Raw genomic sequence first — 24,747 nt, forward strand, 5'->3', positions numbered from 1 at the left:
CTTCTTCTTATGGATATTTACTCACAAGAAACCTTTTTTAAAAATTGTCTTCAGTCCCTTTTTATTTCTCAGTACATCCATTTGAAAATGGCATTTCTCATGGGTTTTTTTAGTGATATGTGAACAAAGAATTGATTACTGAACAGCTATCAAAAACATTTAGATATAAAGCATGAGATATAAATTTAATTTTTAGAAAGGACTTAAAATACTCTTATTGAAAAAATCTACTTCAAACTTAAGCATTTACCTAAAACATAGAAGCTAATATGATTACCATGTTTGAAAAAATATGTAGTTAGGGACCCGCTTAGAAAGTCATACCTGAAGTATGGCTTGCAGTACCTCTCTTAGCTTTTTTCTTTGTATCACACCCGTTAACCTGTTCTGTGAAAATATTAGCATGCAAGACCCTATCTGAGGCTGTAACAAAATTGAACTCTCTGGGCAAAATAGATGTGCCTGTTCTTGTGAGAAAATTCCTACGTAGTGCCTTCCATGTCTACCCCGTGAAGCTTTGGTGGTGCGGGGGAGGTGGGGAGACACTTACTACTTGAGGACCGCCTGCTTCAAAGCACTTCTCTCCGCGGCCTGTCAGGATGCCTGAACTTCCATCATTATGTAGTCCTTTGGGTTAAGGCATAATTATTCAAAAACAAAAAGCTTTTTTTTTTAAGGATCCATCCTAATGGAAAGTAGTAATTCATTTTTACCGTCAATTTGTGTGGGTAATTCATAGAGAACAAGGCACAAGATAAGACATGGGAAAGATAAGTAGTGAAGTGGAAAGTTCATGGGGAATGACAAGCCCAGTTCAGTAAGAGTTTCTTATAAGATCCTATGCTGGATGTGGGGAATAAACAGCAGCTGAGTATGACATTTCCAGCCCTTAAGGATTTGGAGGCGTGGGGTTGAAATGAAATATATACAAGTTTAATAGGAACCGTGTGATTATCTCTGGAGTAACCCTGACATGGGAAAACAGAGAAGAGCAATATACTAAGATCTTAGGAGATTTCTAGAAGTGTAATTGAAGCAAACACCTAGGAGGAGGAGCATATCCGACTGAGGTCACAGGGTGTAGGAGCACTACTCGGAATGGGCAGGACTAGATGAGATGTTGTGGTTGAGGGTTTTGGGTAATAAATGAGCAGTGAATGAATCGTAAACGGTAGGAATTGTAATGCCATCAGGGCATGAATTAGGGCATCTGAAGGACTCTGTCAATTTTGGTAGTTTTCTTAGACCTGGCCTAAACTAGAATTCAGTCTCAGTTAAGTTGTTCTGCAACCATAATTTCTTTTTCTTTTTTAAAATTTATTTATTTATTTTGAGAGAAAGCATGAGTCAGGGAGGGGCAGAGAGAGAGAAGGAGAAAGAGAGTCCCAAGGCTCCATGCTGTCAGTGCAGAGCCCAACAGAGGATCAGGCCCAAGAACTATGAGATCATAGCCTGGGCCAAAATGAGAGTCTGAGCCACCCAGGTGCCACTACAATTTCTGTTTAAGATCTTTCTTCTAAAAAATTACATTCATGTTGAAAAATACTGCTGTCCGTTATTTTAAAAATATTAAGGAAAAATAGAGTTAAGTTCAATTTTTAATTGTAGCTCTATTAGTCATTTTGTTTAACATATTTTACTGTGTTTGATTGATCATCTCTTCTTTCTTCCTTAATGATTTAACATATCTGAATTCAGAAAACAGCTTAACATAAATCAACAACATGTCACAGTTTAGGTAGTGGTGTTTTTCTTTCTTAGTATATAAAATAATGGTACATCTGAAATCTGGCATCTTGGAGTTTATAAAATAACTTTAAAGAAAAAGATAAGTACACACGACTAAGACATTAAAACGCTTTCAGTGTGAGCAAGGTAGTTATTTTTCGTATGCATTTTTGAAAATGAGAACATTTATTGATGGATTAATAAGCATTTCCATTGAGGTTCACAATAAAATGAGGTTTAAAAGATACTGCTTTTAGCATGGAGCCTGCTTGGGATTCTCTCTCTCTCTCTCTCTCTCTCTCTGTCTCTGCTCCTCTCCTGCTCATGCTCTCTCTTTCTCTCAAAATAAATAAGTAAACTTAAAAAAAAAGATACTGCTGTTATATATTAGTTAATAAACTACTATTCAAAGTCTAGGGGCTATAAATAATATCCACTGCCGCCTTTAGCATTGTCAAATGCCACTAAAGTGTCTAATTATTCTCCATTTCTTAAACTTACCTGATTGAACTGGTAACTGCTTGTGGACCAGGACAAGTTCCAGACTTCCCTTCAAGTGGCACTGTCCTGTAGCATTATAAAGTGTCCCTCTTATCTCATTAAAATATGTTTGACCCAATTTCTACCTTGTCTGATGAGATTGTGACCCCTATTTTCTTTTTGTTTTCATTTGCCTACTGTATCTTTGGTTTGCCCTTTTGTTTTCAACCTTCCTGAGTTATATGATTTTAGGCATGTGTCTTATTTTCAACATAAAATTGAGTTTTACTTTGTGATTATTCTTGAAATCAAATTTTTGATTTATACATCTGTATACACTGTATTTTTAGTAGATATGCCATAGCCACTATCTACAGAAGAAACAGCCTGTGGATATAGTCGTGAGTCAGATAGACTAGTCCTTATCCTCATAGAGCTTATGGTCTAGTGTAGGTCAGTTTAAATGTTAGAACTCTGTTTGAGGTGAATAAATTCCTTAAGTTGGCTTTCTGTATCAGTTCTTGTATTGGAGCTTAGAGATAAAATAAACTTGTCCAAATCCTTCCATGACTTTGCCGTTTTAGGTAGTTCTATAATTTATATGACAAATTTTATAAAACATGAAGTTATTTCGTTTTAATATATTTTTAGGTTTTATTCCACCACTTAAGATAAATCTCTGATGTTTATGCTTCAGTTTTTTTTCTGAGATAGAAACTTGTTTGGCATTTACTAGACTTTACAAAATACAGAATATTTCAAATGTGGATAAAATATTTTAAATGTGGATAAAAATTCCTTTGATTTCTCAGGGCTTTAAAAATTGTTTTAACTTGGGGCGCCTGGGTGGCTCAGTCAGTTGAGTGTCCAACTTCGGATCAGGTCATGATCTCACAGTTTATGGGTTTGAGCCCTATATCAGGCTTTGTCTGTGCTGCCAGTTCAGAACCTGGAGTCTGCTTCAGATTCGCTGTCTCCCACTCTTTCTGCTCATCTCTTGCTCAAAAATAAATAAACATTAAAAAAATATTTTTGTTTTACTTTAATGAAGTTTTAGAAAACCACACAGTATTTAATTTATCCCTGTCTTAGCCTCTTTGTCATAAAAACTGAAAAGAGGCTTTTGAATTCACAATGAAGGAGTTTATATATACTTGTTGGTCATTTTATCTCTCCTCTTTTTTTCTCTCTTAGATTTGATAGAAGGTGTGGGAGTTTCTATAGGTTTCAGAAAAGTGGATAAAGTGTTAGGAAAAGAATAGGAAGGATAATTGCTACCAAAGGACAGACTGAAGGGAGTGTAAAAACCTAGTAATAAGTGTTGGCCCAACTTAGAATTGACTACAGAATCATTTGCTCTCAAGGAAGTAAATGAGATCTTATGTAGAAGATAGAGCTTGCTTCATTGCCCTGCATTCTAAGCTTGCATATAATAGGAGCTGCGTTTTACCTGTCTTATCCACAGCTGGTGAAAATGTGACCTGCACTATACCTGATGGTGTGCCAATAGATATTACGGTGAAGTTGATGGTCTGCCTTGTACATCTTAACATCCTCGAACCACTTAATGTAAGTAACATTAAGATCTGCGCTTGATATAATTCATCAAATCCACATTTTTTTTTTACATGACAAGAAATTATAAGTTTACCCTAGATTTCACTTTTAAATAACCCAGGAAGTTCCTGTAAGCATCAAATTATTTGTGTCTGAATAGCTTATAAAAGCTGAACTGGGCTTGTAATAATGTATTTTTCTTTTCTTTTTCCTTTTTTAAGTTTATTTATTTTTAGAGAGGAGAGAGTGTGTGTGTGTGCACATGTGAACTCAGGAGGGGCAGAAAGAAGGAAGAGAGAATCCAAAGCAGGCTCTGCAACGTCAGTGCAGAGCCCATTGTGGGCTTGAACCCCCGAAATGGAGATCATGACCTGAGCCACAATGAAGAGTTGGATGCTTAACTAACTTAGCCACCCAGGCACCCCTTGTTTTTCTTTTTAAATGAGAACAATCCAGAGATCAGAATTTGAGATTGGGGTTTTTAGACAGTTGGTAAATTCTGAAAGTTCTTCTCTTTTGCCAGCTTTGGACTAAGTATTTCGTTGAAAAGAAGAATTTATTGGCATCTACTTTGCAGACCTTAGGATAAGGTATTGAATATAATATACAAATCCCTGCTCTTGTGGATCTTTTATTCTAATGGGAGTAAATAGATAACAAAATAAATATGTAAAATACAGGTTGTTAGTTGGTGCTGAATACTCTGGGGGAAAAAAACAGAAGAATAGACAATACTGGGGGTAGGAGGAATTGCAGTATTAAATAGGGTGGTCAGGAAAGTCCTCTCTGAAGGCCCTGAAGGGTTGGGTATGTTTGTCTTGGCAGAGGAAGAGCACAGCAAGTCACGTTATCTTGGCTCCTGCCATGTCTGCTTATAACAGGCTCTCAAAAGTCATGTGTTGAGGGGCACCTGGTGGCTCAGTTGACATTAGCTCAGATCATGATCTCACGGTTTGTGAGTTCAAGCCCCACATTGGGCTCTCTGCAGTCAACGCAGAGCCTGTTTTGGAGCCTCTGTCCCCCCTCTCTCTGCCCCTCTCTCACTCATGCTTGATCTTGCTCAAAAATAAATAAATGTTAAAAAAAATACTTTAAAAGTAATATGTTGAATGAGTGACAGTAGTATGAGCTCTTTCTAATAGAGTTACAGAAATGAATAGAAAAATGGTTATTTAAAGCTATTTTCATTTAACCTTGCTCATTTTAGGCTTGCTTGAAATAACTGATAGATCTATGAAAAGAGAAATACACATAGATGTCTAAAATTGTAGTGATTGTTTGACTTCAGGCTTTTATTTTGGGGTCTAGCCTCTCTTGACAACACTAGTGGAACAGAATCCTGAAGATATGGGAGATCTCTATCTAGATGTTGCTGAAGCTTTTCTGGATGTCGGTGAATATAATTCTGCACTTCCCCTCCTGAGTGCGCTAGTCTGCTCTGAGCGATACAACCTCGCAGTAGTGTGGCTTCGGCATGCAGGTAATGCTGCTTAGTGGGCGAGAACTTACTTTCCCAAGGTGGTAATAATTATTTAAAATAGTAATGTCTTGGTAAAGGTGAAAGTCTTTCTAGTTTCAGGACAGTTTTTGAATATCAGGGTTTTTTGTTTGCTTGTTTTTTGAATATAGTTGACACGGTGTCACCTTAGTTTTAGGGGTATAACATAGTGATTCAGCAACCCTATGAATGTTAGTATTTTAAATGTCATAGTATGCCACTATATGATTTCCCCTGCATCAGTGCTTTGTAAGAATGATTTACTTACTGGTATCAGAATGAAATAGGACTAACGTGTCCCTGGTAAAAATACTTTATTCAAGTCTTTGACCTATCTTAACCATAGACTCTGATTTCTAGTAATAGATTGTCAGACTTGGGGTGCTATTGAATTTTGAAGAGTTTTCATGGATTTATATTTAATATGTTATTTTGAGAAAAACAGTTAATGTATTTTTACTGTTCTTTGAGCTGCAAACATATGCTCAAGATTGGGTTTTATGTATAATTTCATTTTATTGTATCTAAATTTATAATAATCTGAAATCATTTAAAGTAAAAAAAATAGCTTAAGAAAAACAACTAAATTTCTTAAATGTTTGAACTCCAAAAATATTCTAATAGGATTTTGTATAATCACTATAAAAGATGCATTAAAAGTTGAATAGTTTTTGTCTAAAATATTACATAATGATGGAAAGTTCTAATAGTTCTTAAAATATTGTATAATCGTAGAATGGTTTCTATAACTGGAGAAGCATTGATTGACAATTTGGGTTATTTTGAGACCTATCACAATATGAAATTGCTAAGAACACTTAAAGATTACTGTTTGGATGAGCGAAAATGAATACAAATGTAACACCATCATAAAAACATATTCTTCATGATATTTGAATTTTAAAGACATGAGCAGGGAGCTGGAGTTTTTATTGCTTATTATCAAAGCTTAACCTAAAGATGATAACTCAAGAGAGAGTTGAGAAATTTGAGATTTGAGAATGCCATTGGAGGCAAAAGAACCATTTTAGGAGGTAATTGTAGTGAAAAGGGAATAAGATGAAAAAGGCCTAGATTAGTGTTGTCCCTGGAGAGTTCAACTGGTAGGATTTAATGACTGATTGGCATAAAGTTTGAGGAATAGAGCCCAGTAAGTTCCCTTCTGAGAACTTACCCTGAGAAATAATTGAGTGAGATGAGGGGAGGTTTACATTGGGGATCAAAAAACTCAGGAGCCTGGCAAATAAATGAGTGAAGAGGGCAAGTGAAGAGACCCAGGGTTTGGGGGGAGGACTGGAGAGCCCTCTCCAGAGGACGCTGCTGTTTCTCAGCATAGGTGATGTGCCCTGTGGGAATAGGAGAGCGTTGTCAATTCAGATTTTTCAAAAGAATCTGGTAACTTGAAGTTCATAAAAATACAAAGTTTAAAAAATGTACACCATGTATTGTTTTAAAAGCACTGTGGCTTAACAAAACATCTGTGGGTTAAATTGGTTTGCCAATTTTTAAGCATGGTTTATCTACATGAAAATATTTATTGCATTGTTATTTATTAGAGTATAAATTCAGAAATAACCTAAAAGTCATATAATATGGTTAAACAAATAGTTGAATGTTATAACCATTCAAAATGTTAAGGAAGATGTGGGAAATATTGAGAGCATAATGCTAATAAAGGAGAACCTCAAAGAGTGTGTATGTGCTGATTACATCCTTGTAGCAATTTAGATTTAGTTAGAGGAATTGATAGATCGATCAATCAAGAGATGGAGATTAGGAGGGATAATTGTTTTAAAGGATTAGAAATATGCATACATTTCATTTTTCTTATAATTCTTTTTATATTGCTATAATATTTCTTTAAAGTAGAAAAATAATTTTGGCAGGCTTACTAATCTGTAGATCATATTTATGCTTTAACATCTTAGAATGTTTAAAGGCCTTAGGCTACATGGAACGCGCTGCGGAAAGCTATGGCAAAGTGGTCGATCTGGCCCCCCTTCATTTGGATGCAAGAATTTCACTTTCCACCCTTCAGCAGCAGCTGGGCCGTCCTGAGAAAGCTCTGGAAGCTCTGGAACCAATGTATGATCCAGATACTTTAGCACAGGATGCAAATGCTGCACAGCAGGTAGGCCATGTCATGTGAAAGGGAGTTTTCCTTGGTGGATTGTGTTTGAACTTTTTCCTCCATGAAGGATGTGTATAGAGTTTGTATCCAAAAGATTTATTTTAGTGTATTAAATTCACTGTTTTTGAAAAGTAATTTTGAAATTTAAGTTTCCGCCTCTTGTTAGACGAATTTTGAAGAGTTTTCATTGGGTCTTAAGTTGCAAAAGATCATAAAGCAAATGTCATTAAGGTTTGGTTTCTAAAACAAAACTTTTCTCTAAAACAAGACCACTTGCAGCAAAGAATCTTGTCATATTCATTATCATGTGCTTATTTATTTAGGAACTGAAGTTATTGCTTCATCGTTCTACTCTGTTGTTTTCCCAAGGCAAAACCTATGGTTATGTGGACACCTTACTTACCATGTTAGCCATGCTTTTAAAGGTGGGTAATCGTCTTTCCTTATGTTAGTGTTGTTGACTGTTTAAATGTTTAGAATTTGATTTAAACATAGATTATAGCTATTTTATAACTGATCTACTCTCAAACTTTTAAAAATGAAAGTCAGATATAGACAAAAGACTTAGAAGTTACTCATATGTACAGTTGACCTTTGAACAACATGGGAATGAGGGCCATCAACCCTAACACAGTTGAAACTTGCATGTAACTTTTAACTTCCCCAAAACTTAACTACTAATTTCTGACTGTTGATGTGAACAGGTGATTAACACATATTTTGTGTATTAAATGTATACTGTATTCCTATAATAAAGGAAGCTAGAGAAAAGAAAAATGTTGTTAAGAAAATCATAAGGAAGAGAAAGTACATTTTATAGTACTATACTATAAAAACCCATGTATAAGTGAACCTGTGCAGTTCAAACCTGTGTTGTTCAAGGGTTGACTGTAACTGAAAGTTCTACATGAAAGTGTAAACTTCACCATAGGTAAAGTAAGTGAAATAAAATCTTTGCTAGTACAAATTTAGAAAAGTGAGAACCATAGTATTATCAGTTATTGGCTTTGTAGACATTACTATGTGCCAAAATAGTTCACTTTGCAAAAATGTTTTCCACATGTAACATCATTTCCGAGTCTAGCTTTTTCTCAGGGAAGTGGTTATGTGTGCATATACATATGTTATAAGTTAACGTGAATTGTCTTCCTATTCTCTGCTAAGGTAAGCAGTGTGATCTAAATTCTCCTGGGAAGAAAAAAATAAGTCTATTCTCTTTTAGGTGTTTAAATACACAATAATTTGGTCTTTTTCCCCTTACTAAAAAAGATTTCAGGTACACCTGTGGTACTTGTGACCCATAGATTTTCTTTAAAAAAAAAAAAAAAGGCTCATTTGGAGGGGCACGAGACTCTTTATCTTGAGGTTATGAGTTTCAGCACCATGTTGGGTATGGAGATTACTTAACAATAAAATATTAAATTATATGACTAAAAGATCTCAAATTATTTTTAATTCAGGTAGCAATGAATAGAGCTCAGGTTTGTTTGATATCTAGTTCCAAATCTGGAGAGAGGCATCTCTACCTTATTAAAGTGTCAAGAGACAAAATATCAGACAACAGTGACCAAGAGACAGCAAATTGTGATGCAAAAGGTAATTACTTTCATTTAATTTATTACATAAAATGTGACTGAATTCAGAAAATACTCAAAGTAATACCTGATAGTAACTTAATTGAAAATATACCCTTTTCTGGGGTGCCTGGGTGGCTCAGTCAATTGGGTATATGACTCTTGATTTTGGCTCACATCCTGATTTAGGTTGTGGGATGGAGCACCATGTCCGTCTGGCTCCCTGCTGAGCATAGATCCTGCTTAAGTTTCTCTTTCTCTTTTGCTTTCTCTCTCTCTCTCCCTCTGCCTCTCTCCCCTGCTCGCTCTCATAGAAAAAAAAAAAAAGAAAATATACCTTTTTCCAAATAAAATGAAATTTCTAATCCAGATCCCTTAAGTAAAATAAACTCATTTGATGTTAAAAGAAGATAAGGAAGGCTACATGTAAATACTTTACTTTTTAAAAATTAAAAGGAAAACATCTGCTTGGATCTTCCTGTGAAAAAACTAAACAGAACTTTTGACTTTATGAGAAGAAAATATACCTTAGTTTAAGGTATATTTAATGTGAAGATTAGATGGCAATATAAATTACTGTATTTGTCCAGTCACTTAAATTACATATATTTCATTCTCTGTTAAATTCATCCTTGATAAATGTAGCAGTAGTCATAGAAACTCTGAAATAAATTCCTTTGACCTAGTCTTAAGTAATATGACTTTAAAAGGCATCTATATTTAGCTAGTATCACCTCAAGCATGTTTGAGTGAGGTTGAAAAGAGAAACTTGAAAAGAGTCTAAACTGGAGGTATCTTTCTTTTTTTTTTTTTAATTTTTAATGTTTTTAATGGAGGTATCTTTCTATTAAAAATTATTTCATTGTTAATTAATTCAACAGACATTTATTCATTAGTTGTTGTAGGCATAGCAGTGTGCAGTGGGACAGGGTTTTAGAATCCAGAAGAGCTGAATCTCTGTAAGCATGTTATAAGTACCTAACATAAGTAGGTTTTGCAGTGGAAGAGAGGAAAGGAATGAGGGTCGGCTGCTCATAATCCAGATATAGAGGCCTCAGAGCCCCATCTCTCCAGCTCATGGATCTGGTCCCATTCCAAAGGTAGACTTTGCTTCATGTATTTAAGAGTGTATTTCTTAAGTTATATTTTTCTCTGTATGTGATCCTGTCAGGTTTTCTTGTCTGGGACCCGCCCCGGCCAGGCGATAATCGTTTCGGTCCGTTCCTGAGGGAGGGAGAGAGAGTAGGGCAGGAAGGGGCGCACCGAGAGTGAGGCAAGACGAGCGCTTTCTGATCAAGCCTCCTTTATTCCTCACCCTTTATTCCTCCTCCAGAGAAAGAAAAACCCACACCTATATAGGGTTTAGGGTGAGAAACTGACAGGGTTGGTTGCTAGGAAACAAGGTCAAAGCTAGGGTAAAGAAGGAAACAAATTAAAGTTTTTAGCACAGCATGTGAAGGGCGGATACCACCCTGCCTGTAGGTGATTGATCTTTGTTTTTCTGGCTTCTCCTGACAGGGAGTGGCGCTCCCCTGCCTATTTTTGTAACTCCCCAGGGGAGTGACATTAAGGCTAGTAAATGGCCTAGCAGCTAAATCTTTGCCGCTTCCCACATTTTCTCTTTCAATATTTTCTAATTTCAGATCCATTGTTGGTTTTTTGTAGGTTCATGAAGGTTTTTTAATTTCATCACAATAAGGATCATGTGACATTTGCATACCAGGATAGGAAGAACACGGTCTCTTCATGTTACATGCATCTTTGTGCTCTGTATTTTATTTTTAAGTTTATTTATTTGGAGAGAGCAAGAGAGTGAGAGAGAGGGAGCACGACGAGGGAAAGGCAAAGAGAGAGGGAGAGAGAAAATTTCAAGCAGTCTCTGCCCTGTCAGCACGGAGCCCAGTACGGGGCTTGAACTCACAAACTGAGCCAAAATCAGAGTCAGACGCTTAGCTGATGGAGCCACCCAGGCACCCCTAAACTCTGATTTTTTCACTCAACATTTTCTCACGTATTTTCTCATGTTGCTCTCTTCATAGCTATTATCATTAAGGAATGTGTAATACTCCATTGGATGGCAGTCCCATAATTTGTAAAGTTATTCCCTTATTTTTTTGATACATGGTTATAAGTCATACTATAATGAACATCTTTATGCCTATACATTTATCCATATTTTTGACTACTTGTATAGAATAGATTATCAGGAGAATTACTGGGCCAAAGACTAAAAAATTTTTATGGCTTTTGATATTTCTCAAGTTATAAATTTATAAAAAGGACACTCTTAACAGACAAATAAGGCAAGATTTGGAAGGAAAAGAAATTTTGAGGCAGAGAAAATTAAGATTATAAAAAGATCAAAAACAATCTGAATCTTGAAGTTCTTTGCTAAGCAAACATTTGAATTCCTTGTATGTGCAGAATCCTGTGTGTGGCCCCAGTCATGGAACACACACTTGTTCTGTCCTGGAGGACCACATCTGCTTGCTAGCACTGACAGATACAGATGGTGTCTCTGGACTTGGTAGAGGGCAAATCAGAAGTAAGGACTACTGGGATTGTGGATCGTTAGAGCAGAGGGGCTGGTGTTGAAGTAGTGTAACAGGCAACTAACTGTCGACTTCTCACCATTTTCTAAAGAGCGTTGGCAAGAATTCAGTTCCATAGGAGTGTGGTTATTAAATTCAGCCTTAAAATTGATCGTAGGGATTTTTCTAATACTGTTATTTCTGAAAATACAGTGTCCTAACTGATTTTCACTGGTATCACTTTAGCAATATTTGCTGTCCTCACGAGTGTCTTGACAAAAGATGACTGGTGGAACCTTCTGTTGAAGGCTATATACTCCTTATGTGACCTATCCCGATTTCAAGAGGCTGAGTTACTTGTGGATTCTTCGCTGGAATATTATTCATTTTATGATGACAGGCAAAAGCGCAAAGAATTAGAATACTTTGGTCTCTCTGCTGCAATACTGGACAAAAATTTCAGAAAGGCATACAACTATATCAGGTGATTTTCCAGTAATTTATTTTAAATTCTTTGAAAGAGGATGTGTATTTACTTTGATGTAGTCTCTCATGCTTAAAAATTAAGAAGTTGTTTTAACTCTCTTGTGGCTTGCAGATAAATTCAACTCATTGATGATTCTCAGAGGCATGCCCTCTCATCTATTTAATCTCTTGTACCTCAGTCTCCCCATTTATAAAGTGGATATTATAATACTACCTCCTTGTAGGATTATTATGGGAATTAAGTGAATTATTATAAATAAGGCCTTTTAACAATGTCTGGCACACACTGTTATTAGCTGTTACTGTTCGTTGTACTACAGCTGTAGTGGGCTGGGGGAGAATAGGTGAAACGTAAATTACGTGATTCTTTTTTTTTTTTTGATTTAAAAGTTTTGTTGAAAAGAACAAACAAGATGTAGAAATACTAACTTAAGCGGCATCTTCTGAGAAAAATTTCTTACTGTGTGAGTGTTTGTGCTTAAATATGTTGAAACAGCCCGCTTTTTGTTGTTGGAGGATGTTGCTGCACTGAAGTATTTCATTCTTAGACATCAGACGTTTTTCTTTTTACGTTATTTTTTACCCTCCCTCTCGTTCTGCCAATTTAGGGTAATGGTAATGGAAAATGTCAATAAACCTCAGCTCTGGAACATTTTCAATCAGGTTACCATGCACTCCCAAGAGGTGCGACATCATCGCTTCTGTCTTCGCCTAATGCTGAAAAACCCGGATAATCATGCCCTGTGTGTCTTAAATGGACACAACGCGTTTGTATCTGGTAGTTTTAAGCATGCGCTCGGTAAGTGTCCTGTACGTGACTTTGTCAGGTGTGGACGGTGTGGTGGTTAACAGCTAGGCCTGGAGCAAAACCCCCTCGTGGCAGGTTATTCTACCTCCCAGTACCTCAGTTTCTTTATCTCTGAAATGGAGGTAGTAATTGGACCTACCTTATAAATTATTGTGAAAATTAAATGAGTTAATACAAAGCATTTAAAAAAATGCTTGGCACAAACAGTAAGTAGCTGTAAGTATTGGCAATAATGATAATCATATTAATATTTATTTTTCTTATGAAGCTTTGGTTCAGAAGGCTGAAGTAAGTTTTATAATTCATTCTAAAGGTCAGTAATTCTCATGGTTAGGCTTGTCCATTTTTTAAATAATTTTCATTAAGTGTAGATGCTTTGCAGGGCGCCTGGGTGGCTCAGTCGGTTGAGCATCCGACTCTTGATTTCTGCTCAGGTCACTACCTCAAGGTCGTGGGATTGAGCCCTGCGTCAGGCTCTGTGCTGCGCGTGAAGCCTGCTTGAGGCTGTCTGTCCCCCTCTGCCGCTCTCCCCAGCTGTGCGGCCATTCTCTCTCTGAAAAAAATACATATATATGGATGCTTTGCCATCTGATTTTAATTTGCTGTAGTGCAAAAATGGATTTAAGATTTGCTGATAGTTTGTTCCTTTGGGAGACAAGTCTTTATATCAAGATTTATTTACATCGTGCTTACTAATTCTAATTAAACTTGGGGAAATTAATCACTTGAAATTTTCTTTAATAAGGAATCCGAAGCAAACTGGAAAAATAGCTACCAAATGTTTAAATTTAAAATGAGGCATGTATCTCTTGCTGCCTAAAAGTTGGTGTTGCCCAGTTCACTTCTAAATAAAATGGGATGTTGGCTATTTAATACTTTCATGTATTTTCATATTTGGCTGGTATTTTTATAAGTGTTCAGTCAATCCTTGAACATCAGATGTTGAAACTTTACCTCTGCTCTGTGAGTTTTGGAATCGTTTGTTTAATGGTAAGAAAATATAAAATACAGATATATATTGTTTTCTTATATTTATGACTTTTTGCAGAAGGTAAAAATAGAAAGTCCAAATGGCAGTCTACCGTCCATGCTGCTAGAGATTCTGTAGTGCCATTTCTTCCGGCATAGAAGCTGGAAAGAATAGGGGTTTTTTACCTATGTATGATAAATTATAGATCGTCCCTTAATAAGAAAAATGTGCTTAAAAATTTGCTTAAATTCCCGTCTTGTATGGATAAGCTTTTGACATGAAGCAATTACATATGTCAATACATGGAAACAAGGAAAACATGTTTTTCTCAGGAAAAACAAAGTAGTGTTACATTTGGGAAACCAACACCCATAATCCAAAAAAGCAAAACAGAGCGGTTTTTCTTCTTCTCACCTCCGTGACCTATCACATCTGAATTTATAACAAAAGAAGTCACCAAAGACACATTCCCTTATTTCTTTTAAAATAGTTTAAGATCTTAAAATAGGTTTATGGTCACAATTGATAAATTGTTTATTTGGGAAGTATTACTTTACATGAAAATGTGTATCTGTGCCTAAAATAAAGTTTTAGTTATAGGGGCGCCTGTGTGGCTTAGTTGTTTGAGTGTCCGACTTTAGCTCAGGTCATGATCTCACGGTTCCAGAGTTCAAGCCCGGTGCCAGGCTCTGTGCAGCTCAGAGCCTGGAGCCTAATTAATGTTCTGTCTCCCCCTCTCTCTACCCCTCCCCCGCTCATGTTCTGTCTTTGTCTCAAAAATAAACAAAAAAAACCTTTTTTTTAAAGTTTTAGTTCCTCATATTTAATCTTGGTGGTCAGGATATATTTATAGGTAAATCCTCCTAATTTTGTTATACTTTGTACGTTGTTTTAAAATTAAATTAATGTGCATCTGATAGTTTAAAATGTACACTTGCATATATTAAAAAGTCAGTACTGTTCAGCAATAAAATATATTCGAATAGTGAAGAAGTAGTGAACTATGCACTCGTAACACCATCTGACACCAGTTCTTTTCTTCAGGACAGTATGTGCAGGCCTTTCGCACCCACCCCCACGAGCCCCTCTATAGCCTCTGTATCGGCCTGACGTTTATTCACATGGCCTCTCAGAAGTATGTATTAAGGAGACATGCCCTGACTGTGCAGGTAATTCGTTTGAATTTCTCATTACTTGGTTTTATGTTCTTTAAAAATGAATATACTTCATGTAGGCATCCTGCTTTAGGAGCAGTGCCTGCTTAGGATACACGTGGGAGCTCCAACACCCATGCCTCAGTTCGCGCCCAGCATGAGCTCAGCATCCAGCGGCGGCGCTCCTGGCTCAGCCTATGTAGCCTGTAGACCGGGCACACAGCCGCGTCACAGAGAAGACGCAGCACAGTCTGGAGGCTTCCTATACTCTGGAACCCCTGAGACCTCCAGCCTTCTCGGTCTTGAAGACTGATTTATTATAAATCAGTTTTAAAAATAAATAATATGTATCTAAAATAACGTATGAACATGTGATTGTGTTAGCTGTGTTCTTACATCATCTCCAACAAATTGCTCTTTTAAGGTTTTCTTGGTTCTAGGCTTTTTATTATCTTGTTTAATTTTATCTAATTTTTCTTCTCAAATAAGAATATAAACTCCGAGAGATCAGGGATTCTATCTGTCTTGTTTACCACGGTATCTTTAATACTTCTGTGTTTTTATGTTTATATGTTTGACTCATGTAAAGACATGTTTTTTTAAGTAGTTATAGAAGGAAAAAAATGTTGACTTGAATGGAGTAGCAGGATTTAGTAAAGGAATTTTTGGGGCAGGTTTGGTTTTTAAAGTAAAATGATTAAAAGAAAGCCTAAATTCAAATGATGATAGTTGTTAAAGCTTGGTATTGGGGTTCATTATAATCTCTTTACTTTTGTATATTTGAAAATTTTCATAATAAAAAGTAAAACCACAACCAAAAAATATATTTGTGATATTTGTCCACCTCTTGCTCTAAGTTTTTTTCTCGCAATGGATACTTTTGCTGTTTTAAGTGATGTAGGATTGTTTATAAATTAAACAAATATGTAATGATCACCCACTGTGCTAGGAACTGGGGATATAGTAGTGAGTGAGTGTACAAGCAGAACTCCTTGCCCTCATGAGGCTTATGTTCTGGTAAAGATCGATAGGGGATTTGTATGGATTGACTCATTACTAAATAGTTAAAGTAGAAGTGCCCTGGGTGGTCCAGCCTGTTGAGCATCTGACTCTTATGTCTGCTCAGGTCATGATCCCAGGGTTGTGAGATCGAGCCCCACATTGGGACATTGGGGGCTCCATGCTGAGTATGGAGCCTGTTTAAGATTCCCTCCCTCTCTCTCTCTCTCTCTCTCTCTCTCTCTCTCTCTCTCTCTCTGTGCCCCTGTCTCTCTGTCTAAAAAAATAAATTAAAAAATAGTTAAAATACATAGGTTTTTCCTGGTAGGGAAAAATTTTATGTACCGCAAAGTAATTTAGAAGCTAACTTTCAGATCACTTTTATATTTAAACAGCAGTGTTTAACTGGTTGGAGATTGAGATAAAACAAGAGGTGATGGTTATATGGGAATTTGTTCTCCTGATTGCTCTACTTTTGTGTATGTTAAAGATTTTCAATTAAAAAAAGTTTCTAAAAACAAGTTTTATTGTAAATACCGTGATTCTTAAATGGTTTTTTTTGTTTGTTTGTTTTTTTGTTTTAATTTATTTTTGAGAGACAGAGAGAGCGCAAGCAGGGGAGGGTCAGAGAGAGAGGGAGACACAGAATCTGAAGCAGGCTCCAGGCTCTGAGCTGTCAGCACAGAGCCCCACACGGGGCTCGAACCCACAACCATGAGATCATGACCTGAGCTGAAGCCAGACGCTTAACTGACTGAGCCACCCAGATGCCCCAATACCATGATTCTTAAATTGTTTTAATTTCTTGTGAATCTATTTCTTTATGCTATCTGATCATAATTAATTTTCCTTTAGAGTAGTTAAAAACAAACTAATTTCATATGTTTTACTATCTTTCCTACCTTTTTATATTATGAAAGTAATATCTTTTATGATTTCTTATTTCTGCCTGTATTTAATACTTCACGCACAGTGTATACTTGGACCCTTTAGTGAATAATGTGACAAAAATGTTTGAAAGTAAAATAGCTAATTTAAAAAAGACTCTCTTATTTCTATTTCATTAAACTGTTTTTGTCAAAACTCTTAGCACCTAAGAGATAAAGTGTCTATCTCCATTACCTGGATTTTAAATCACTAATTATTTGAATAGTGTTGCCATTGATCTCCTAAATTTGTTAAAAATTTATTAAAACATAGCAGGTAATTCAAATCCTGTTACTATTATCAGAAGACCTACAAGTTTATTTGGGTTGTAGTAATTTATCTGGGATTACTATTCTCTCTCAAATTTTTATCTTTAAATTTGTCATTTTAAAATAGGAAGATTTGATATTTATCTGAGACTAATAGTTTGTCTGCTTTACCTAACAGAACCATGACTTTCAGTGGATACAAATGAGTTCTTTTATTATGCAGAAAGTATGATTGTTTAGTGAACGTGATTATTTTTATTCCTAAAATGCATTAATTCTAAAGAATTTATTAATTTTTATTATTTTTTATGAGGAAAATATGTGACTATTTATTAGAAAGCAGATTAGCCAGGGAAGAGTTGCACTTTATATTCTATACTCTGAGCTGGAGATTTTGTTTATTTAATTACTTAATATAGGACACTTGCACTTTTGTAGCTTATAACTTTCTGTGGCTGGTATCTTGAAGCTACATAAAAGGGGAAAAGGAATACAGGAAGAGGTGAAGCAAGTGCTTTTTGGACATGGGGACACACATGGAACCTATGTTACTGTATCTGTGTTCTGATATTTTTTCCATTGGCTTCGGGGCAGCTGGGTGGCTCAGTTGGTTGAGCATCTGACTTCGGCTCAGGTCATCACTGCGAGTGACGGTGCGGAGCCTGCTTGGGGTTCTCTCTCTGTCCCCCTCTCTCTGCCCCTCTCCCGCTTGTGTGTGCATGCTCTCTCGTGCCCCCCCCCCCAAAAAAGTTTGTTGGCCTCTAATGTCACAAAAGCCAACCTGGAACTTTAAAAAAAAAAATCCTGTGTTCTTATAAATTATGGAACTTTTGACAGTTTCAACATTCGGCTTTGTTTTCTATAAATATTTTTGTTCTTAGCTTAAAAAAAGCAGATCTTTCCTTATTATCTTCACACGGGCTCTTGATTACCTTGAATATGACACTACGCTACAGACATAAGTTCTTTCAGGATGACATTGTGTCTCTTTTTGAGAGAACACAAGTGGGGAGGGACTGTGGGAAAGGGGGAGAGAGAGAGAGAGGGAGGGAGAATTTCAAGCAGGTTTCACGCCCATCACAGAGCTTTACATAGGACTCAATCTCATGACCTGACCTGAAATCAAGAGGTGGATTCTAAACAGACTGAGCCATCCAGGCTCCCTTTTGAAAATATTTGTATTCTATACAGAATATACCTGGCATGTATAGTGTTTCAAATGCATACCAGTCAAATGAGTATAATACTGAATTATCTTTTTCTTTTTGGTAGGGCTTTTCCTTTCTTAACCGGTACCTCAGTATACGTGGGCCTTGCCAGGAGTCGTTCTACAATTTGGGCCGTGGCCTTCACCAGCTGGGGCTGATTCATCTTGCAATCCACTATTATCAGAAGGCCTTGGATCTCCCTCCACTTGCGGTAGAGGTATAGTATGATCTACTTTAAAAACTGAGGAGTCATTTCATTTCATCTATAGATAAGTGCACTTGCTCATGTTGTGGTCCAGACAGTGAAAAAGATTACATATTAGAATATATTTTTTCCAGGGACGCCTGGGTGGCTCAGTCAGCTAAGTGTCGGACTCTTGATTTTGGCTCAGGTCATGATCTCATGGTCGTGAGATCAAGCTCTGCATCAGGTTTTGCACTGACAGTGCAGAGCCTGCTTGAGGTTCTTCCTCTCCCTCTCTCTCTCTGCATCGCCCCCGCCCCCGACTTCTGCATGTGCTTGCTGTCTCTCAAACATTAAAAAGAAGGAAAAAAATGCATTTTGTCCATATTGAATGCATTTAAGTAGTTTTGTTCAGCAACAAGCAGGTCTTTGGCATTCTTAGCCTGTGACCTGATTAGCAACCATGTGGACACATACAACTGTGGTGACCATTTCATTTACCCTAAGGTCACCTCTGTGGCTATAGGTATGAGCTGGGAGACACAGAGCCTGAGTATTGGGTAATATAGCCATTGTTCATTTCCAAGTTCAAGTGTAACTAACATATTTCTTTATAAAGATGAAAGGCCAGTATAAATGTAGTTTTAAGATAATATAATATAGGGTAAAGTGTTGCTAATACTATGATAATCTGTGTATAAAGTCTAATTCTTATTTTTATTTCTGATGACAATATTGTTTCCATTGTTAATATCTTTTTTAATGTTTTTATTTATTTTTGAAAGAGACACAGAGCAAGAGTGGGGGAGAGGCAGAGAGAGAGGGAGACACAGAATTTGAAGCAGGCTCCAGGCTCTGAGCCCAGCGTAGGGCCTGAGCTCATGAACTGTGAGATCATGACACAGCTGTTTTCTATTACCCTTGTTCATCGCTAGTCATCAAACAAATGAATACATACTTTTATAGTTATGCTGATGAAATGTATACACTTTCGTTTTCTTTACTTCATAAATGCCTTTACGTATTGCTCCTTAAGCTTTATAGGTATCACTTTTCCTTGTTGCGGATATTTTTACAGTTGACTCCAAAACTTTGTATTGGGGAAGATTAGAATAGATCTAACCTACTCCATTGAGTTCACTGCATTGCTATTTAAGTAGGAAAAAAAGGTAATAACACCCCCAGGAGAATTATTATTAATTTGGTGTATACCTTCCCTAGACCTTTATATGGCTTTCTGTTTATAGTACAGGTATTTCCCGTCTGGTCATTTGTGTTATAATTTCTTTTTTAGATGCGTAAGTTTTACATTTTTTAATGAAATCACATCTTTTCCTTTATAGTTTCTACTTTTGCCATTGTACTTATAAGGGCCTTTTTGGGGTGCCTGGATGGCTCAGTCGGTTAGGCATCCGACTTCGGCTCAGGTCATGATCTCGTGGTTCATAGGTTCAAGCCCCACGTGGGCCTCTGTGCTGACAGCCTGCTTCAGATTCTGTGTCTCCCTCTTTCTCTCTCTGTCCTTCCCCTGCTCACACTCTGTCTCTCTTAGAAATAAACATTTAAAAATTAAAAAAAAGAAGAGCCTTTCCTACCCAAGATTATATTATTATTAAACTATATATTTTCTTCTTTTATGGTTTGATGTTTTTAATCCTTAAATTCCTTAAAAAAATTTTTTTAACATTTATATATTTTTTGAAAGACAGAGACAGATCAGGAGCAGGGAAGGGGCAGAGAGAGAGAGAGGGAGGCACAGAATCGGAAGCAGGCTCCAGGCTCTGAGCTGTCAGCACAGAGCCCAACGTGGAACTGTAACCCACGAACTCTAAGATCATGGCCTGAGCTGAAGTCGGACACTCAACCAACTGAGCCATTCAGGCGCCCCTTATCCTTAAATTCTTAATTAAGTTGGAATTTTATTCTGCTGTGGCTTGTGGATGAGAATTTTTCTTTAACTTACTGGATAGATATTTAAAATAATTTAATTCTGTAGTTGTTATAATGACTAACTGAATTAGCATTGCTTAATAAAAATTTAGATCCAAGGTATTTATGCCTAATTTTATCCTTTATTTTAGTGTCATGAATTTTAAGTTTTTTAAATGCTTATGAAATAGCTGTTTGCCATAAAGTTTTCCTGATTGTCAGTTTGCAGCATAACTCATTCATGTATTTTTCCTCCTAGGGTATAGAAGTTGACCAGTTAGATTTACGACGAGATATTGCTTACAACTTGTCTCTCATTTATCAGAGCAGTGGGAATATCGGAATGGCTCAAAAGCTTTTGTATACCTACTGCTGTATATGAAGTTCCTCAGCTGGGAAAGGAGCCCTGGTGCTGGGGGGGGGGGGGGCAATATTTTCTGTCTAAGGGCTTAGTATTAACCAAGTATTAACCCCAAAATGGAGATGACAGTTTCAGAATTATCTTTGCATTTAACTTTTAATATGTCATAATGACCTTTTGATAGACATGCAAAAGTATCATTCCAAGAGTTTGTACATTTTTCTATCATTTTCTTCTAGCGTTTTTAGTAAAATTGTCCCCAAAGGTGAAATGGGGAATCTTAGCCTCGAAGCCAGCTTGGAGTTAAATATGCTCATTTTTTATTATTAACTTATACCCTTTATTCATTTGTGCATTCACTGCTATATAATGAACACCTCTGTACCAGGCACTGTGACAGTGCTTGGACTGTAGTAAGACAGATGTGGCTTCTCAGCACAGTTCTCTAAATACAGAACGCGAGCAATATGTTCATCTGAAAGAAGTGTTTGCTACACTGCTACCTACATTGACTCATCCATTGCTTATGCCCTGTTACATGGCATGGGAAGTTTTTCAGGTACATAGAAAAGGCTACTAAAGGAAAGGAAAGACGAATTGAGACTCTTTCTCATATCAGCACAATTATGTAATTGACTTAGCTCCTAAGAAAATTATTTGAAATGGTTATGTAGCAGGAAGACACGTAAGTGAGTTAACCTTTTACTTTTCACCTACATGTGTCTTAGTCGTATAGCTTGCTGGACATAATTCAGAAAGTCCTGTTCCGAGGCAAATTAAAAATGCATTACAAATGTTGGTGGCTTACTGACAAAAAAGGTAGAAAAGAGAGGATGACATTTAATAATGTGACCTAGTTTGTGTTTCAAGATCACTAGGAATGGTAGGAAGATTAGAGAATTGTATGTATGAAGGAAAGTATTGCTGTGATAAAGTTAAAATTTTTTACTTAAATATGTTATGTTCTCGAATCTAAGATAACAATACTTTTAAGATATACTGTTGGTTTCTTAACAGCTTTTGAGAGTTTCTTTTTAGAGGAAAAATGCTGTAATATGTATGTGTTTGGATTCTAAGACCTATTCTCATTGTGAGAGGGAAGCATATATGAGACTTAGGATTAAAGAAATAGTATGAGGGCTTTTTAGGAATCCTTACCGCTACAGAGTAGTTGAAAAGCAAAATGTGTATATAATAAGCAAATGTATCCAGCATTCTGTGTGTGTATTTAAATGTGTACATAACTTAAATAAATTTTATTTTTATAATTGTGTCATATGCTTATATATTTTATTTCATGCCATTTGCAGGTAATGATAAAATTAACTGATAGAGTATAAGTTAGATTTGCATCTTGGAATCTTGTGGAATTCAGTATTCTGTGTTCTGAGTTTTTCTCTTGAATTAAACACACTGGGCTGTGACTCCAGTTGATCTGCTCGACAGCCTTGGAGGAAATAGTAAATCTCTCTAGCAGTCTTCTAAGAAAAAAAGTTGATATTGCATTGTTTACAATTTAAAATCATAGCTACGATTTGCTGAGTGTTTACTGCCGTGTGCCAAGCACAGTGCTGGGCACTCTAGACCCATTATCTCTGGTCCTCTCAGACTTGCCTGCAAGGTAGGTGGTGGTGCTGGCCTTGCTGTTATCATCTCCATCTTATATATGAGAAATTAAATAGCATGTTGAAGATCACTAGCAAGCTGCTTGCTCAGAGATGTTCCTTCATGGGAACACAATTCCAGTTCAGAGTAACAACATAAAAATTAAGCATAGATTTATCTTAGAAAAAGGAGAATGGCAGTTATTTTTTTCTGTCCTCCAGGACTTCAGCCTATTTAAAGCCCCTGTAGTAAACACCTTAGGGGGTCTTTTTAAAAGCTGATCCTCACTTTCTTATCTACCATCCTCACTCCAGCCATGGGGTTCTGACAGCCACTTTATACAATGAGATTGTTTTTTTACTGGTCACTGTTGATTCAGCTGTGAATCTGCTCCTAAACCAATCAAGAGTTTCCTCGCTCCTTCCCTGGGAATTTTAAAATTGAGATGGAGTCTTGCTGTAGGGTTGGAACATGAAAGCTATGAGGACACTTTCTGCTTTCCCTGTGAGCCAACTAGCAGTTAACTGCCCTACTGAGAAAGGAAAATAGAGCCTATGAATTCAGAGAAGCAGAGATGAGAGATGGAGAGAACACTGGGTTCCTAGAGATTTTCCAGTTTTCCATTTCCATGCTTTCTCACCTTGTGTTTTTTTACCCTTGCGTTCTTTCTATAAGATATATCCAGTTCTATAATTCCACTTTATAACTGGAATTCTTCTGTTACTTGCACCAAAAATAGTCCTGATAAGTGATCATTCCATCTTTGTTTTCATTGAGCATTTATACATTCTAGCTATTTTCATAAGAAGGAAGGCATATGGCAACCAGAGACAATGTCCCAGAGTTATAAGTAGTGTCATGAAGTCTAATCCACAATAAAGAGGCTTTTAAAAACTTTAAGCAAGAACAGTAGGAATGTGTCTGTGGTCTGGTGGTGTAGAGTCAACAGAAAGGCCATAGAATTGTTCAGTTTCTGTTAACACTGTAAAATCACAATACTCAAAACAGGATAAGGTAGAAAAGCATGGAAAAGAAGGGGTTAGATTCTGAGGCTGTGATAAGGGAGAAGTATAAATGTTTCATCTCCAGGTCCATAGTCCCAAATCCAGTTGCAGTTACGTTATAAAATTGAAAATTATAATTTTTGAGGCCTTCTAAAGAAGAAAATGATAAATAATATTTGAAGTGGGGAAAAGATGGATCCTGGGAACCACTTGGAATATGATGTTCCTGACGTGATTCTGGCTGACTTGTGTGCACATAGAAGTGACGTTCCTTAGAGAACCCACTCCTTGTCCTTGGAAGAGGACTTGGTAGCCCAGAGGACTACTACAGTTTGAATGTGTCTGGATTTCAGCAGAGTATTTGAGGAAGTCTGTGTGGCTTGAATGGAGAAATGCGGCTTGTTGATCTGCAGTGGACCGAAGACTGCCTACTGGAGGAGTCCCACGATGCAGTCATGGCCAGGCGCTTGGATTCCAGACTTGCTCAGAAGCTGAGGCATCGCTGACAGCTGCTAGTGGCTGAAAGCAGTCAACTAACCACATCCCTGTTTAGAGATACCACAGAAGTTTCAAGACCAAAAAACTGCCCCAAACCCAGAAACAGGCAGATGACAAAACAATTTTAGAAGTTGGAGCATCTGACTGGCTCAGTCAGAAGAATGTGTGAGTCTTGATCTTTGGGTTTGTGAGTTTGAGCCCCACTTTGGGTGTAGAAATTACTTAAATATTTAAAAAAAATTTTTTTAGAAGCTAAAAAGCAAATTGGCAATTAGCAACTAAATCAGAGAAGAATGAAAGCTAAGTGCCCACCAGGGATGGTGTTAAGCAGCTAGAAGCAAGCTGATTCAAGCTCAGAGAGGCTCATGCATCAGAGACATTAGGTGTCTCCAAAGGCAGTTTGAGGTGGGTGGGGCTAAAAACCGGTGAGGCTGTTGAAAGTCTGTTCAGCAGCAGCCAGCAGGTTCCCCGGGTGGCTGAGTCCGTGCAGAATCTGACTCGATTTTGGCTCAGGTCATGATCTCCAAGTTGGTGAGTTTGAGCCCCTGGTTGGTGCCTGCTTGGGATTCTCTCTCCCTGCTCTTTCTCTCTCTCAAACATTAAAAAAAGAAAAACAAAAAAGCATGCCAGCATGAAAAACAAAAAGCAGATCCTTGAAGTTATCCTCTTCACTTACAGCATGTTATCATTTCACCCCTGCCCTACAGAACACTGGGGTTTACTGTCTATTAGGGGCTGTTTCAGGGTCTCTGGATTCAGGAATACCAGGCGTAGCTGAAGGCAGAGGGTTAGGATTAAGTGAAAGTCTGCATGCTGAACAGTGACCTTGGCCTCCTCCAATTTAAC

At 37.0% G+C, this 24,747-nt stretch overlaps 1 protein-coding gene across 3 annotated transcripts in view; it reads left to right on the forward strand.

Moving 5' to 3' along the window:
- GTF3C3 (general transcription factor IIIC subunit 3) overlaps window positions 1–22,058 on the forward strand; it is a 36,464-nt gene extending 14,406 nt beyond the window's left edge. Inside the window, exons 9-18 of one of the 3 annotated variants that reach the window (XM_029934172.1) lie at window positions 3,674–3,777; window positions 5,074–5,245; window positions 7,192–7,394; window positions 7,718–7,819; window positions 8,855–8,990; window positions 11,746–11,983; window positions 12,594–12,784; window positions 14,808–14,932; window positions 18,385–18,537; window positions 20,693–22,058. In XM_029934172.1, the coding sequence (XP_029790032.1) occupies window positions 3,674–3,777; window positions 5,074–5,245; window positions 7,192–7,394; window positions 7,718–7,819; window positions 8,855–8,990; window positions 11,746–11,983; window positions 12,594–12,784; window positions 14,808–14,932; window positions 18,385–18,537; window positions 20,693–20,815 (1,547 nt within the window). In that variant the 3' untranslated portion in view covers window positions 20,816–22,058. Of the gene's footprint in view, window positions 1–3,673; window positions 3,778–5,073; window positions 5,246–7,191; window positions 7,395–7,717; window positions 7,820–8,854; window positions 8,991–11,745; window positions 11,984–12,593; window positions 12,785–14,807; window positions 14,933–15,011; window positions 16,014–18,384; window positions 18,538–20,692 lie in introns of those variants that run through there. The other 2 variants (XM_029934173.1, XM_029934174.1) reach the window with 2 other exon arrangements.
- Window positions 22,059–24,747: the final 2,689 nt, after the last annotated feature.

This window comes from Suricata suricatta, chromosome 3, assembly GCF_006229205.1.
Source record: "Suricata suricatta isolate VVHF042 chromosome 3, meerkat_22Aug2017_6uvM2_HiC, whole genome shotgun sequence".
Classification (NCBI taxonomy): domain Eukaryota; kingdom Metazoa; phylum Chordata; class Mammalia; order Carnivora; family Herpestidae; genus Suricata; species Suricata suricatta.